The 17,271-nt window shown below is 39.3% G+C and overlaps 1 protein-coding gene across 1 annotated transcript in view; it reads right to left on the reverse strand.

The window, feature by feature from the left end:
* The window catches only part of LOC127471689 (netrin-4-like), a 46,878-nt gene that overhangs the window by 17,743 nt on the left and 11,864 nt on the right, over positions 1–17,271 (reverse strand). Inside the window, exon 3 of the mRNA XM_051788886.1 lies at positions 9,804–10,067. Within this exon, the coding sequence (XP_051644846.1) occupies positions 9,804–10,067 (264 nt within the window). The remainder of the gene's footprint in view (positions 1–9,803; positions 10,068–17,271) is intronic.

Raw genomic sequence — 17,271 nt, forward strand, 5'->3', positions numbered from 1 at the left:
TATATTGGTACAGCAGGAGAAAAATTGAAATCAGGGGGATTTCTGTCTCACATCTCTCATATTTCACTTTATTTCACTGATCCTTAGATACTAAAATATTTAGGCCTGTATGGACTTCTCCCAGAGTGCTCATTGCTACAACAATTGAGCATTTCAGAGATATTATAGAATTTTTATGACACCTCCCTTATCTTCTTCTCCTCATTACTCTGGTAACTCTAGTTGTTTCCAATGCTCTTTCCCATTCATTGAAACATCATTGTATTGAGAGTTCAGTTGCTCTGACAACAGTTTTTTAGACTGTTTTTAAGCTATTGGGGGAACGGATCAGAGAAAAAGATGCAGTGGCAGGCAGACAGGCTGTGTGATCATATAAACCTCCTTATTTCAAAAGACCAGTCTGAAGTACCATGTGCATCACCTGTTAAAGTTTGCATTCCCACAGTCCTGCACTCTGAGCGTGTTCAGCCAGGGTTCCTTATGTCACTAATGCAGCCTGTCAGCTTTGAAAGATGAAGACTCCTACTTCCAGTTTTCTAATCAATTTTGGCAAAGGGTAGAAGTTTAGAAGCTGATACACTTGCAGTTAGAGGATATTATTAGTCCAGGAAGGGAACACAGATGTTTTGTTATACTCAATCACCATCATATTGGCTTTAATGGCCATGTTAAAGCTCTGCTTTTGTGTTTTGATATAGCAGCTAAGTTCTTAGGCTATGGTTTCATGATGCAAAGTTTTTGGGGGCAGTCTCAATTTGAGACATTTCTGCTTTCCTTACTACTTTTTTCTGTACCTGCATCACGCCCTGAGCCATGTGTAAATTGGTGTGTGAAACCAAACCATGTTTAAAAAAAAAAACTAAACCATGTTTTTTCCCTTGGCACTAGTATTTTTAATCTTGATTAATTCCCTCATCTGCCTCACAGTACAGTTGTGCTGTTACAAGTCTGGTGTTGCTGCCAAAGACTTTGATTTTTACATCTACCACCTGAGCAGCTTTGAATCAGGACACAGAAGAGGTTATAGTTTCATGGATTTTAATGCCAGGATGATCATTTTGAACCTCCTATACTAAGCCATGAATTTCATCCAGTAGTTTTCCATGAAGCTCTGTAACTTCTGGTTGATTTACAGCAAATAGAGTAGGACCACATCCTGCTTTCACACAATAGGTCCAAGAAATTACATGATTTTTATTCACCTTTGGCTGCACAGAGCTGCTTCACCTGAATTCTGATCCACAGATGAGAAAGTAAGTGAAAGTTTTCCACCTGTTTGTCCTGCAATTTTTAAATTTTTCTAAACTCTTTGTATAACACCTTTAATAAGGTATATATACAAATAACATATTTCTAAACGGCTTTATATAATATCTGAAACCTCTTGCTTTCTCTCTGCCCACTTAGTTTCTTTACCCATTATCCTTTCAGTAAATCCAGTTGTGCTCTTTCTCCTGGGCCATTCTCAGTCTTTTTGGTGTTTTTTTTTTTTCCTAATCATTGCAGGTTAAATTTGGAAGTATTCCAGGTCAGAGCAACTGTTGCTGATTCAGAGAAAATGTTTGTCTTTGGACTCTGTATTCTCTCTGTAATGTCGCCAGAGAAGTTTTGGATACAGCAGTTTGCAATGACATCAGAGGATTGTAGTACCTGCTTGTAGTAAAATGAGAAGATCTGGGACCCTTGTGGCAATGCCACCTCAGCCCATACAGGTTTTGAACTCCACAGCAGTGAATAAGTGAATGAACTGCCCCTGGTTCCGAATTCACTGAAGAGACAATGGTGGAGGAAAATCAGTGATAGTGTTCAGCTGAATATTCAGACTGGCACCACTAAGACCTTTTTGAACAGTAACAAACGAGCAGGATAAACAGACCAGAGGAGGTATAAAAATCATGCTTCCTGTGAGGGGATATAACTCAACCTGTGACAGTTTCAAAACAACTCCATCCTCTGTCTGAATTCACCTCCCTCAGGCTTTATACACAGCTGGTTGTGCCTCAGTCCATATTTCACTCTGCTTTCTTCCTGTTTTCTTTCTGAATTCTAGCTTGATTTTTATTGATTTTTTTTGAGTAAGCTGTCCTCTTATTTTTCCTGCAATGTCAAAAACTCCATTATTAATCTGTACCAAACTGCACACAAATAACAGCTGGGAGGCTTAAATGCAGCATCTGAGTTACAGCAGGTCACCAGCTCCTGGTGAGTGTCTTAAAAACAGAGGAAACAGAAGGGGGAGCGAGACTCAGTATTTTAGCAGGTGAGTGCCTGAATCACAGCATAATGAGTAAATACCACTGTTCAAATCTCCTGAAGGGGCATGGCACAACTGAGTTTGGTCTTGTTCAAGGCTTTGTTCCTGATGCTACTGGGCAGTCTGGCCTGACTGCCAACCTTTACTGTAGAAAGACCCAGAAGTAGTTTCAGGAGAGGAAAAATGGGAGAAGATTAGATTTAGATTCTGATACATGGACAAGAATTTGTGGATTTACAGGTCAGGCATATGGATTAGCAAACTGTGGGCAGTTCAGAGAAGTTCGGACATGACCTGTTCATTCGACAGGCCAAATAATTCTGCCATTTATTTTGTGATAAATCTGGCTAACTCCAGCAACTGTCTCACCTCATCTGGGTTTCTACTGGTTAAACCACAGTGGCTCCAGAGGTGTGTGATTAAAAACCCCATCCCAAAGTGGGCCTGTGAGTTCATCTCTGAATTTTTACCTCTATATTGAGTGTACTTGGCAGCATGCACAGCTCCCATTCAAGAGAAATTATGTTGAGTAATGGAACAGATGAAGCCAAGACACAAATAGATTCCTGCAACTTCTCTGCAAATGGCTGCAGCTTGCAGAGTGGGGGAAGGGCAGGGCTGAAAAGGCACAGGACCAGCCAAACTTATAAGGAATTTGGGAAGGGAGAAAAACGGTGACAAAGTCCATGATTTAGCAGAAAAGTTGTGCACAGTAAGGAAAGGATTCTAAATGCCTAAATGATGCAAAACTAATCCCTGGGGCCCTTCCAGCACAGTGAGTGAACCAAGGCAAGGAAATATACGTAGGATTTCATAACTTTTTTTGCACCGAATAAGATGAAATTTTTAAATAATCCTGTGCAAAATTTCTCCATAGTGCACCTACTGCTAAAGTATTAAAATGCAAATTCTGTGCACCCACAAGCTACAGCTCTAGAAAGATTTGCTTAAATTAGTGGAATATTCATTGGGGATGAATGAACTGCCTGAAAGGCCTTGAAAAGCTTTGGTAAAAGACTGAAAATTTTTGTTCTACTAACACATAGGTAAGCTGAGGACAGAAACAACACAACAGTCTATTCAGTAGCAGCAGAGCTTAAAAACACAATGACTGAATATATGAGGCCAAACACAGCAGGTCCTATGATTATCACATCACATCACAAAACATCCTCGTGTTGGTAGCTTTGTCAAATTCAACTAAGAGAGATAAAACATATATTGCACGGATCTTAAATGAAAGACCCTCAGAAATATGCTGGACTGTGGGACACCAGAGAGATATTGGTACCAAATGGTGACTGATAGCTGTGAGATGAAACAACTCTTTCCCTCTCTTAGCCTCACACACACACAGATTCTTGTAGCTCTAATGTGAAAAGCAATCCTTGAAAGAACTATAAGGCATATTTTATCAGTGCTTAAGATATATTTAGAAGTGTTTCTAATCAAATGTTTCTACTAGTGGGATTATTATGGTTCTTTCACAGAGATGAAACTGGCAGAGAACATAATTTAAGTGATTAAAACAACAAACACTGCTATTAATTACAGCAATTAAGCAATAAAATTAATATATGTTTAAATAGCTCACCCGTAGCCAGTACTTTTAAGAAAAGTTGTGTTTAAAGGCTACTGATGTCAGATAGAAAATTATTTAGTACTCCATTCCACAAAATAAGAGATGATTTTGTACAAGTAAGATGAATATCTGCATGGGTGGATCTACACTGAGCCCTGATTCAGAAAAGCTTTTAGGCTTGTGTTTAAACACTGTTCCTGAATAGGCATGTTTTTCTGATTTGGATTCAGCAGTAGTAAAAGACATTTCCTCAACAATAATAAAATGTAGGAAAGACTTGTCAACTTTATGATAGCAGAACTCCTCTTGACCTGAATCATTATAGAGGTCATAGCACCAAAAGTGTGGTTATTATCTAAACCACAGATACTCAAACCGTCATGTTGATGGTAGGAATGCCAGATGCTCTGGCTGCAAACCACAGGTTCTCAGAGCTCATGGAGAACCTGCATGGATGTCAAATTAAACACTGGTTATGATCAGAACAGGGTGGAAGCACAGCCCAGAGTGTGCTCGAATTTGGAGGATACAATTTATCTAAAATAAAGGGGGAACATGTACCATATTTTTGCTTGACTTCAAATTTTTAATAACTCAGAAGGACAGAGGTGTTGATTTTTGGGTTAGCCAAGATGCAACTCCTGGCAAGAATGGGTTCAGTACTTTAAAGTGCCAGTCTTCCTGAAACAACAGGAGAAGCATGGGATGTATAGGAAAGCTCCTTTTTAGACTTATGTAGGTATTCTTCAGTTAAGAGTTCTGGTGACTTTTGTGAGAATGTGTTAAAATAGGATCTTCTGGGGTGACCAGTGACAAGAAAAGTCTGAATATCCTTTTCTAACTTTTATCTAAGTAATTGTTCAAGAAGTCATTTAAAGTCACAGTTTTGAAGCACATTTGCCCCTGGGAACTAAAAGCTCACCAACACTATCCACTGCAATTCAAGAGAAACTTTCCTTGATGCTCCCATGTCAGCTTCTTTGTCATCTCTAAACACAAATACCAGAAACTTTCTCACCCACCTGCATGTACCCACAAGGATTCTTGTGAAAAGCTTTGGCCCACTGTGAGTGGCAAAGGTGGCAGCAACACCACTTTCTTTCCATGTAGTTCATGTAATTCATTACTACCTTTTGCTAGCATAATTTATATGATTTTCTATGTTTCCAGATCATTATGGGTATAGCTTGAAGTCCATATTCAGTTTTAATTTTTGGAAACAATCAGTGCAGGGATCTGTTTTTAGATTTTATTCTGATGTGATCTAGAAGCTCTTGGAACCTCTTTTTTTTTTTTTTTTTTTTTTTACATTCCTGAACCTACTCCCATAGTTGATGCATACAGGTAACTTCTTCTCAAATAAAACATACTCTTTAAGCTGCCAACTACAACAGAGAGCACCTCCTGCATCTCTGAGTGCTGGACATCATACAGACTGGCACAGCTTGGATCAGATAATGTGAAAACTTAGCAGGGGATTATCAGTAGAACTGCACAAGATATCTGAAGAGGAGATAGATAATATTTGCAAGGGTTACAAGTGCCAAGTCACCTAGAAAATTGATGCAGAAAAACAAGTTTTACCTTATGTAACTTCCATTATGCCAAACAAGGAATCCTACTTAGAACCAGATCCTGCTCCCTTTGAACTAAGTGGAAAACTTTCCATTTGCTTCACTGTGGAGGATCAGACCCACAGGGAGTCTAGTTTGTCTCTGTAAACAGGATAAAGAGGCAAAAGAAACATCCGAGGCCACTCGTAAGAATTTCCTGGCAGTGGAGGTACCAATAATTAACAAGTAAAAAAAAACCCCAACTAATTCTTTATACAAAAACATTTTAATCCACATTCACTTTCCTCTGTCCATACTTACTTCTCATGGACTAGGCAGAGAATTGTGACATGTTTGGTAAACAAAAAGGACTTTGGTCTAGATTCTCTGTTCTGTCCATGTGCACTTTTTGCTTTGTAAACTTTGTTCTGGGAGCATCTCTGGGCTCAGCTAAAATGTGTCATCAAAGCAGATCCTAAACCTGACAGCTCTTACTATCTTTGTTGGAACTTGATAAAGAAATAATTTACTGTAGAGTAACACATAACTCTGTACATCCTACAACAGCAATACGTGGAACAGGATTATGTTCCTTTGCATCCAACTGTAGAAGAGTAGATGTATTGAGGTGGCCAGGTCCTAGCATATTGGTGCCCTCCATTTAAAAGTAAATGCTGCTCTGTAGTTTTCTGTGGCAAAATGCAATCTCAATAATTTCCCTTACTGACAGAGAAGCTACTTGAAAGAGTTTGAATAACGCAGGCTGAGACATTCATAAAGGAGAATTGTGTTCTTAACTACCAGAAGAAGCTATTTAAGTTAGGTAGAATGACATCACTGTCTTTTTTTTGGTCTGAGGAAAGGTAAATAGAAACCAGGAAAACATCACTGTCAATAGCAACAAACCCCAAATTCAAGTTATGTTTGTCTAGAAGTTTCTTGCCTATTATTTACGGCTCCCATCTTCATTTCTCACAGTTTTCCTCCTGTCTGACATGATATTTTCAGTATTTCAGAAGGAAAATGTGATCTAGATAACTTGTGTAGAGGTGGGTGCATGGCTTGTTTTTTTTTTTTAAAAAAAACCCACATTGATAGAGTAGTTATTACTGCTTTGCTGCCAAAAAAAAGAAGTCAGAGAACATTTTCATTGGATCCTATGGGTCTACTTTGAATCTCACTGTATTTTCACAAACTTATGACCAGAGAAAATATGCATGAAACTATGCAGGATTTCAAGCTATGAGGAATGATGCACCGTTTGGATGTTGGTTTTACCATCTTCAGTTTTCTTGTATTCATTTGTTGCTATGACACTGGGGCATCTGTGACATTTCTTCTCTTAGAGCTGCATTTCTTACTGGCAGCCTCAGCAGAGAAGCCAGACACTGACTGGGTTGTCACAGCTGAACTGACAGACCCACAGATAAAGCGATCACTGGCAGATCATCTCGTAATCATAGATCATCCAGTCCCCCCAAAAATGGTGTTGAAAAGAGTTGGTTCAAAAATGTCAAGAAATTAGCTTTAGTTTTTTGCATTATTTAGCCTATGGTCTAGCAGTGTTAGAAGTATTACAACTGGAACAGAATTTCTGTCACGAGTAAGAAGAGCAGACGTACAAGTCAGCACAGTCATGTCTTTTTCAAGACCAAAGTGCAGAATGATCTCAGATTTTGGGCCTGTCCCATGGCAAACAATTACAGTTGTTTTCTACATGAAATTGGTTTTGTGAACTACTGAAGACAAATGCATCATAGGAGGACTCTGAACTCTTAAGAGGCTGAAACTCATATTACTTAAGCCTTGCTGTGGAGGTCTGTATGTTTCCAGCATTTTATTTAATTACTTGACAGCAGCCTAGGAAACATGAAGCTGCTCTGCCTTCATTCTGTGACATCACCCACACCAGCTACATTAAAAACTGTGTCTTGAGACTTTCTTGGCCCATGAGTAGGTTAAATATTAGATGTGGCCAGTAGATTAAATCAAATTATTTCTGGATGTGCAGTGTTTGTTTCTAATAGCTCTTTTCCACACCCTGTTTCAGTCACCATGTGACTGAAGGTAGAGCACCTTCCCTCTGCCAAGAAATTGCAAAATGGCAATGATTTTTTTGCAATGTTGTTTGGCTGATAGAAACTATGTTGTTGGTGTTCACCCCTCAACAACAAAGGCCTTTTACTCCTGCATGTGGGCAAGGAGATTACTGTATTGTAAGATGTAAAGTTACACATATAAACTCCCTCATGCTGCCTGTGTAAACCAAACCCTGAGATCTGTACCTATGTGAAGTCTCCCTTCAACATTACAATATCATCATTGGTAAATATTAGATAAAGTGTAAAAGGATTCAGGAACCTGGCTCTTCATTGTGTATTTGAGAAAGAGCTAGAGTGTCATGACTAAAGCATGGAAAAGAGGAGCACAATACCATGATCATCTTTATTCCAGGCTTTTATGAGCTGTGTGTAGAATATTAAATTTTGACTACCTAAGGTTTCACACTTTTCTGGTTAGTACAAAAAGTAGAACCTAAGGAAGGACCTGGTGAGAACTTTCCAATCATATCTGCAGAATGAGGAACAACTACTCTCCATGACATTGAGGGAGAGGGGACAAGAAGGAATCACCTTGATTTGCAGCAGAGATTATTTAGGCAGGCACTAAAGAAGAGCTTTCAAAATGTCAAGACTGGAGAAACTACTGAGGGTTTGAATCCTCTTCATCAGAAATTTTAAAAATCTAGTTCAACAACCATCCACTAATGAATGGTTTAGGTGTGCTTGATCATACCCTTATGTGAGGACTCAAAACAGTTCACTTATGGTCTTTTCCAGGCCTCATCTAGGATTCTAGAGGCAGTAAAACTCTGGAAAGCTTTTCTTACTTTTTACTGTGTTTGAATCCCTGCTTAGGCAAAGACTTGCTTAGGCAAAGGCTGTGCGAATCATGTGCTACATCCACCCTCTTGTCTCCTGGGACATGAGTCACTCATGAAGTGCAGTTCTTCAAAACTATTTCACCTTCTGCCCTCTGAAGTCATTGATGGCACAAGAAGATTCTATTCCCTTGTGACCAGTGGGAAAAAATATCCAGTCATAGTTTACAGTGCTTATGCCAGTGATATACACAATATTGTGTTTTCCTTTTCGGAGGGGCAGAATGTTTATTTTTCTACCAGCTGTATCCATTTAGCATGTTATTCATCTATTTGATTTCACTATGTGTATATTTAACAGTTTGCAGTAGGGAGGATGCACTCTTTAAACAGCTTTTCTCAACACAGTTATGATTTAAGTTAGTCTACATTATCTGAACCTGATAGTATCCCCTAGTGTAGCTGAATCTTGAAATTATCCCACAGATGGAAGAGATTCAGAATGATTTTGAAAATATTGTGAAGGTCATACAGTTCTAATTATCTTACAATATCTACCTCTGAACCTAGAAAAGTTGAAAGGAAGACAAAGAATGCACATTCCAAAGTAAAATACTCCAAAATATCAAGTGTACTGTATATCTAAAGGGACATAAATTATCTTAGGATGTTTTTCTTGAGTCTATTATGTCAGAGTGCACCAGGGACTAAAGTTCTAAGAGTTATTTGGGTTTTCAAAACCCAACACGGAGACAGACAGCCTTCTGGAACCAGTGGAGCCATTGTCTAGTTTAAAGTGGATAGAATTCTGTCTGTGATGTATGTGTTTAGATGAACCTGGATATTTGATTATCTTAATCTTCCTGTGACTGTTATTACATCCAGGGTCAAATGCATATAAAAGAATAAACTCATAGGGCTAGTCACAGTACTATAGAACAATTTTACTTTAAAAAAATATTCTACCTGATTTAAAGATGCAGGGATAAAAGAGTGAGGGCATGGAAGTTATTTTCACATCCTGAACACTGCTGTCTATGTAGTGAAAGTAACAAGAACACAGAAGGTTGAAAACCTATGAGTGAAGGTTGATACCCTAAGTATGACAGAACTGCTCATGTCTCACAAACTTAGAAAATCTGAGATTTGAAATCTGACACTGAAATTCTGGCCAGGGCAGATTTTTTATTAAAGATATTCGTTCAGTTCTGTGTAGTCATAAAGGTAGGAGATTTCATTCACTATATTTGGGATTGGATCTCTGTTCCAATTACAAAGGCCCTTTCCAACTTATAGGTATCTTGAGTCCAAAGTTTTTAGCAATGAAATTAATATACATGGAACTGCAGAAAGGATTATAGGAAATATTTTCCTAGAGTGGTGTAGGTTTCGCTAATGTGGATTGACAGTGATGCCCTTTCCTTAGATAGGCTTAGGGAAGCTGGGACAGGGTCATACACAAAATATACAGTCAGGCTGAGACAGCAGAAGCAAATAGCAAGTCTAGGTGGTTGGGGACTGTCTAGAACTCACCATGTTCTCCACGACTCCCGTCCTGTTGACCAGCTCACATTCCTCTGCGTGCCCATTGCAAAAGCAGCTTCCCCGGACGATTAGGTCATAAATAGCATAGTGGGCAAACCTCTGAGGTTTCTCTACCAATCCTGAACCATGGCACGGACATTCCTGTCTTTTTAACAAAAGGAGGCGGAGGTTGGTGAGTTTCAGGAGATCTTGAGCCTCAGGACTATAGGGGTCCTCAATCTTGTTAGCTGGACTTAAGGCACGATAAATCACCTGAAAGAGAGAACATACACATCCCAGAACAGATATAGGACTCTGCATATGCAGCAAATATCCCAAAACAATGTTCAGGTTGTTACTCTTTTGTCACAGCATTTTTGTTTTTTCATAATTTTCTAGAAGAGCAACAGTTCAGTTTTGAGCATTACAGTTCTAATTTGGTGTTTATAACAGTGACTGTCATATTTTGGCAGTAGAACATGTATTTTAGCTCATGCACCATTCTACCCTTCTCTATCTCTCAGGGTGTGCTTGTTTCTGATACTTTTGGAAGAGGTTGATAATGAAGGGCTGCACCACAGTCTTTGCCAGTGAACTAGAGAACTGGTTGCACTATTCCCAGGCTTAGATGTGCAAAATCCAATTTGAGAGCTGTTTTCTCCTCTGCTTGAGCTTTTCATTGTGTCAGAGGCACTTGCCTTTGGGATTCTTTGGCCCTGCTTTATAAGTGGTCACAGTGTCTGTCTGACTCACTCCACTAGTGTTAGTGGAGTTAAAGCTTTGTTTCCATAGGGATTGCCTCTTTCTCTCTGTTTTTCTTTTTCTTTCTTCCTAGTGAACTCACTAATTTCGATACTTGCAGCATGTAAAATACTCTTGCTCCTTTTTGCTTGCAGGAGCCAAAAAACAGAGCTTGTGGTACATGCCTAGAAGATAGTTCTGCTGCATGTTGATGGAACATGGGGAGACAAAAACCCCCAGAAATGACAGAATCAGCTGCCAGGCTTTGCACAGAGCTACACCTGGCAGTACCACAGCAAAGGTAGTGGGACCTTTCCTACCTGTCCACAGCATTTTCTATTTGGTAAGCTCCATTCCTTTTTTTCTTTTAATTCTCTTGTATTGTCAGCTACTTACAAAGCTGCAAACAGCCCTGCTTGGTGAGATCAGAGGTGCCCATAATTTCTTGTCTGAGCAATGAAGTCACAACAAAATAGCCCAGGCCTTTCCACCCCATTGTCTACATTCCCCTGATCAATGGAACCATAAGCAAATGGCTCATTTTATTTTGTTCAGGAGCCCAGCATTTCTCTTACTTTCACAGGGCAAAGACCAAATCTCTTCTGTCCAGTTCCCCTAATCCTAATTTTTTTTGTGGAAACCATTATATGAACCTTCTCTTCTTCTTCCCAGTACCCTGTGGACCACACAAAGGTGGAGTGCTTTCTCAGGGTCCTGATCAGCTGATGAAGTACAGGCACACACATATTCCTCCCATGTGGTCAATTAAACTAAGACCAAGACAGTGAACTGGATGGAATAGTTCTTCAGAGCCTGCTAATGTCAGGGATCTCAAAGAATGGTTAAAAGTCCTTGTGAAACTGTCCTCCCCATGTCTTAATTGGCACTCACACAGCACTGGGTTCTTTAGGCAAAAGAACAGCTGTTGGGTGCTCTCCTCTCAGCATAGGGCCATTTGCTTTCACAGAGCTGTATTGTTTTTCATTTCTCTGCTTGACAGCTTGGAAAAAGGTTTAGTTTCCTGTGGGTTTATTGTTTTGCAAATATTTTCATTTCTGACCTTGCATCTCTTGAGGGGACTTGCTTTGGCATTTTCCATATCCCCTTAGAATGCTGAACATCATTTGTGAGTAGAGACATTAATAGCCTGGAAGTCCCATAGGGGTTGTGGCATCCTTTTAAGAAAAAACCGTATTCTGTTCCAGCTGAGGTACAGGAGTTTGCTTGTATGATTAATTTATGACACATTTCTGTCCAGAATAGGCTCAGTGGTGGCACTGGATTTGTTTGTCCTTATTTCTCCCAAGGCAAGTCTTGTTAAGTGTTAAAGATCTGATTTGGGTGACATAACACTAGTGAGGTCTTTTGGGAGTGGCACTTATATGTTCTTTTGGGTTCAACAAGCACTAAGGAATTAACCTTCCTTAACTTTGTAAAAATCAAAGATACTGAAGATTTACTTAAATAAAGATATTTTGTACCAGCAAAGTCAGAATAGATGTGTTGTGCCAATAGAACTATGTTTAGGTGATCTGCATTTTCCCCAGAGGTAGCAGTTTTATTCCACAATTAAGTCAGTTTAGCAGCACCATTTCATATATGCATAAAACTGGAAAATGGGATTTCCCTCTTTTTTCTCTTCTGAATGTCAAATTCTCCTTGAAATATTGGTGGTTAAAACCCTCGAACACAGGGAAGAGTATACTGTAATCACTATCTCCTGCCTAATTTTTAATATTTGATATTTGATTGGATGTTTCTTCTCACATTAAAGTGTCAGTCATCAGATCTTGCTTAACATATGTATTGCCCTGCTGTTTAGAACAATAATTCTTGAAGAACATTTTAGTATCCATAATTTATCCTTATTAGTCTACTGTATGTATTGATTCAAATCATTCCAGAGTGGGATAAATTTGTTAAAAAGAACTGGTATTTCATCTTACATTCCCTGAATTATTTTTCCATAAATGTATTTGGGTTTATAGTTCCCTAAGGAGAAATGGACCCTAAATTAAGAGACAGATTGGTGGTGGCTGTATATATTGGATAATAATTTTATGTGATTCAGGGAGGAATTTTATTTCTGTAAAAAAGGAGAAGATGTCACTTTGATCAAAATATAGAGTTGGAATGCAACTATTTGGTCACATCCCTAGCACAATTGTTCAGTATAATTTTCAGCAAGTAACTAGGGCCTCATACTGTTCTGGATTGCCAGTGAATTCAGTAGAAATGGGAGGAGTCTGTTTTATGTCCTGTTTTCTTTTTTTTTTTCCTTGTTAATGGGATACAGGTATTCAAGTACTTTGTGGAATGGGAGGAAGATTAGTAAATTTGTATCTGTAAAATTCTCTGAGAATCCCTGGAGATGGATGTTCAATACATGCAATTTTAATAAGTATATGTAAAACATAAGAGTTTAGCTGTCACAACCATTAATGCATAAATGTTTTAAATATTAGATTGTAAATGGATCAAAGTATTACTAAACTCCTAGGGTCATGAGCTGTAGGAAGAGACATTCCACCTTTTCAATTGTGTTATTTGTTCCTTTTTTTGAGTTCACAAGGTTTGTATTTCTAAACCTTATGAAGCAGATTCCTTCTATACACATAGATGTTTGACTTCTGCCTTTTGCAGAAAGGCATAAATATTACTGTTTTTCATTTCCCAGAGCTACTGTGTGAATTTTCAGTTTTTCATTATACTCATGTAAAAGACATGAAGGGAGTATAATGAAAAAGAAGTGTTTTCTTTTAATTAAGAGGTAAGCTTTGAAAAGAGCTTCCCATGATGTTCACTGTAAAGTTATTTCTCATCCAATTAAATCTCTATCTGATATCAAGAACTGTTCTTTTTTTTTGCTGCAACAGAGTGCTCTGAAGCCTTCCAGGTGTTTCCCTAAACATCAGTTTGCAGCTGTCAAAAAAGTAGCACATGCACAACTGCAGAAGAAAATCTAATGGTGATTGAGTCTGCTAAGGGACACCCTAGAAATCTTTCCACTTCCACTGATTTGGGTGGAAGCTGAGGGTGTTCAGCACCTCTATAGCTTAACCCTTTGCAGAAGTGCATCCCAGATCCTGAGTTTCCCTTACAATCAGGAGCTGACACTGGAGTTGAATGCTGAATAGGACATTCATGCTTATCTGCATATCTGCTATCAAGGGCATATTTATCATTCTGATTTTCAAAAATCAATCAGCTGCACCTCAAAATCTCTACCCTGTCCCCTCTTGAGTTTTCTAAGAGCAAGAAAGTCTGGAGAATGCTGTAAATGTACAAAGCTCAAAAAGGTAGCCACTGTTAGAGGATTGATTTTGCTGTAAGCTGGCACAGCCTCACATTGTTTTATCACCAATCAAGAGATCATCTTCATTCTCGAGACAGTGTCTCAAATTTTTGATTTCTTGCCATAGGTTTTGCTTCTCCATTCTTGATTCATCTAATTCTGTTTTCTTAACCTGATCTTCCAGCCAGTATTAGTCAGAAAAGATGCGGACACAACAAAGGTTCCCCCTTGCAATCTCATAGCCTAAGGTCAAGGAATATAAATCATAAATGGAGGGCAATGCCAATGCGTGGCCTCCTACAAAAGAAGATCCTTGTGCAGAACAAGAATTTGATATTACAAATAATCCTTAAGCTATGTTGATCACGTTGCACTCAATCAGGTTAATGAGGTCAGAAATGTCTGTGTGCTTATACTAGGTCCATCAGAAGGAAGCTGCAATAAAAACTCTCATCAGCCCTAAATCCTCTTCATTAAGGGATTTTCATGTGAGTTGATTTTGTTCTTAAAGGAATAGTAAACAATTGTGTCTGAATTTTTCCTACCTCGTGGCATATATCCTCTGATTTATTTGTTAGAGCCCCTTGACTTCTGTCTTGTGGTACAGTAGTCCTAAAGAAGAAGTAATCTTTTTCCTGATTTACTCTATGGAGCACAAAGTTTAGCTGTTCTCTTAGACATTAGAAGGCCCATTCTGACAATCCATGGAATAGTTTTTTTTAGTCAAGATCCACTGCTTTTCTGTCCTTCCGGAGAACAAAACTCAAAAGCCGGTATAGAATATGATCGTTTGTTAAAGAAATAATTGTGAATTTCATTTTTTTAATTTATTTGAGCTGGGTAAACTCAGCTACTACCAAGACAATGGCATCTTGAATTCATTCTGTATTCTCCAAATTAGAAAGAGATGATGTCCTTTCAGTTTGCATTTGCTTTGAGGTTATTCCAGTAATCCAGTCAGTGTGGCATTAATATTAATATTTAGGCAGTGCTGCCAGTATGAATGGCACGATTGAAGTTAGACAGACAAATTTGAAGAGCCATGCAGACCTTTTCTCTTCCTCAAACAAATTGTGTTCTGTAAGTTCAGGTTCTCTGCAGATGCACATCTGTGTAGAAAGGCAAGGGCTGTAGGGAGAAGCAGTATCCTCTTTCAAGACAGGTAATGTAGTTGGAGTACAAAATCTAGATTATTTGACTCAAAACCCTTCAGCTTTCAGTCTGTATGGAGGGAATGGGCAAAACTCCTTCCATTCTACATAGCAGCAGCTCACGGAGGGGTGTGAGAACATTTCCATGCTCCCACAAAGTGCACTGTCCTTTTTTGTTATGAGGAAAGGTCCTTACTCTGAAATGGTGAAGGGTGGCACAAGGAGTTCCATGATGCAACAGCCTGACTGGGAACTGGATTGATAATGAGGAGACTCATTTCACTGTTTGCTGAATTGTCAGGGAAAGCTAAAACAACCCATCACCATCAGTGTCAACCAGTCTGTGTTCTCATGGGAGAGAATCCATTTCTTTTAAGTGGAGCCACTTATATCTCTAGGTCTTGGCTGAAATCTTACACATGACCAGATTTAACTAAGTGTATAATCTCACCATGACAGTGATGTGTGGCCAACTGTAGAGCAAGCATTTAAGTGTTCTTTTGCCTGGAGTTTAAAAATTACAACAATAAATTACTTAGATTATAGCATTTCAGCCAACAATATTTTTCACAGTTGAGACTTGGAAAAAAAAAAAAAAAGCAATGGCTGCAACTCCAATAAAGTTTTATGAAACAAAGTCAGAAGAAAAAATAATTTGATATCTGCTGCCTTGTATGTTCAGGAAATGCACAAAATGCAGAAGCAATGCTAAAAAAACCATCTTTCTGGCTGGTTTATCATGTTCCACATGTTTCTGTCATGGCTCATTACAAACCAGGTCAGAGAAGGACACTTGGTGCCCTCCTCAAGTTCGCTTGCCAGGGATGGGATTGCTAGACTAGTCTCATCAGTTCAAATTCCCTTCAGAGACAAATCCTTGCCTTAATTCTTCCTCCAGGGAAGCAGGGCCTGGCAGTGCTGTCTGCTTGTTTACACTGCTGGTGTTAACTGCTTCCTCTCAACCTGCCTCTGCATTCAATCTGCTCCACAGTTCAAGTTGAAGGAAATGCTGAACAGACAGCCCTAGTCATAACAATCAGGCACTTACCTTCACTAGTGACTAATCCCTCCTGGAATCCTTTCTGGCTGGAAGCTGGAATAATATGAACATCATGCAGCTTCGAGAGGCCAGTCCTGATGACTGTTGGACAATTCACTGCAATACAAGACCCTGTCCTTACATCTTAGCTACTAGGAGTTCAACCTTGTGATGTGCTGTGCATGTTTCTTTTCAGTGACCCCTCTGCCATATGAGATCAGAACTCTAAGAAGCCACTGAAGCCTCAGTGGTGACCTCTTGAATTATTGATGTTGCCACTTAATGAGGTATGTGTGTGTGTGTGTGTCCCCACACAGGGGATCCCCCTCTATTTATCAAAAGGTTTGGCATGAATACAGTAAAAGAAAAGCCTGAGAAAAGACAGCAAAAATTGTAGGTCCTTGGAACAGTATCACACACATTCCACACAGAGCCCTGTTCCCAGCCTGGTTTGGTGTCGGGGTGCAAGCAGTCACTCTGCCACAACTATTGCTCAGGAAGTCTCTGTGGATGGAGAAAGGCAGCAGAGACCTTCAGTGTCAGTGCAGAAGAAAAGGCCTTCCACAGAGTTGCCTGTGGCTTCTCTCTGAACAAGCTGGTGGCTTTTGGAGTAGACAGAAGTGTGTCCCATCACAACATGTCCTGATCTGGCATTCACTGAGTGTGTTTAGAAGAGTGATTAAACATCTTTTAGCTACAAAGAGGGTCCACTCATCTTTGACAAAAGGCACTGCTGGGGACTTCTGTCCCTAAAGAGGTCACCACAGGATACAAAACGGAGGATGAACAGGTCTTCTGTGCAAGGCACACTTAACATGTTGCCATAGAAACCAGTTACTTAATTCAGGCATACACAATTCTTCCAGCCCCCAGTGAATTCCAGTAATGGGTTTATTATATCACACTTCATTGGTGTCATCTGTCACACAGACACTCACATAAATGAACCAGCCTCTGATTCAAAACTCCCTTCCCCTAGCTAGACCCAATAGGGAAAGGGTCTCCTTTTAGGTCTGGTGGCTATGAACAGGTCAGTGTTCTACCTCACTTTGCATGCTAACAACTTTCTTTCATGCAAATATCATGCTCAATGGAGGAGAACATTTGTTTCCATTTCCTGATATTCCAGTTTATTAAAAATATGCTCTTAATCTCTCAGATCCTTGAGTGCACGTGGTGTCAGGATGCAAGTTCAAACATTTTGGTCCGTGTTTCCTCCATAGGATGTTTGAACTGTAAGTCACACTAAAA

The sequence above is a fragment of the Manacus candei genome, unplaced genomic scaffold (genome assembly GCF_025592945.1).
Source record: "Manacus candei isolate 608988 ecotype Guabito, Panama unplaced genomic scaffold, ASM2559294v1 h1tg000025l, whole genome shotgun sequence".
NCBI classification, from domain to species: domain Eukaryota; kingdom Metazoa; phylum Chordata; class Aves; order Passeriformes; family Pipridae; genus Manacus; species Manacus candei.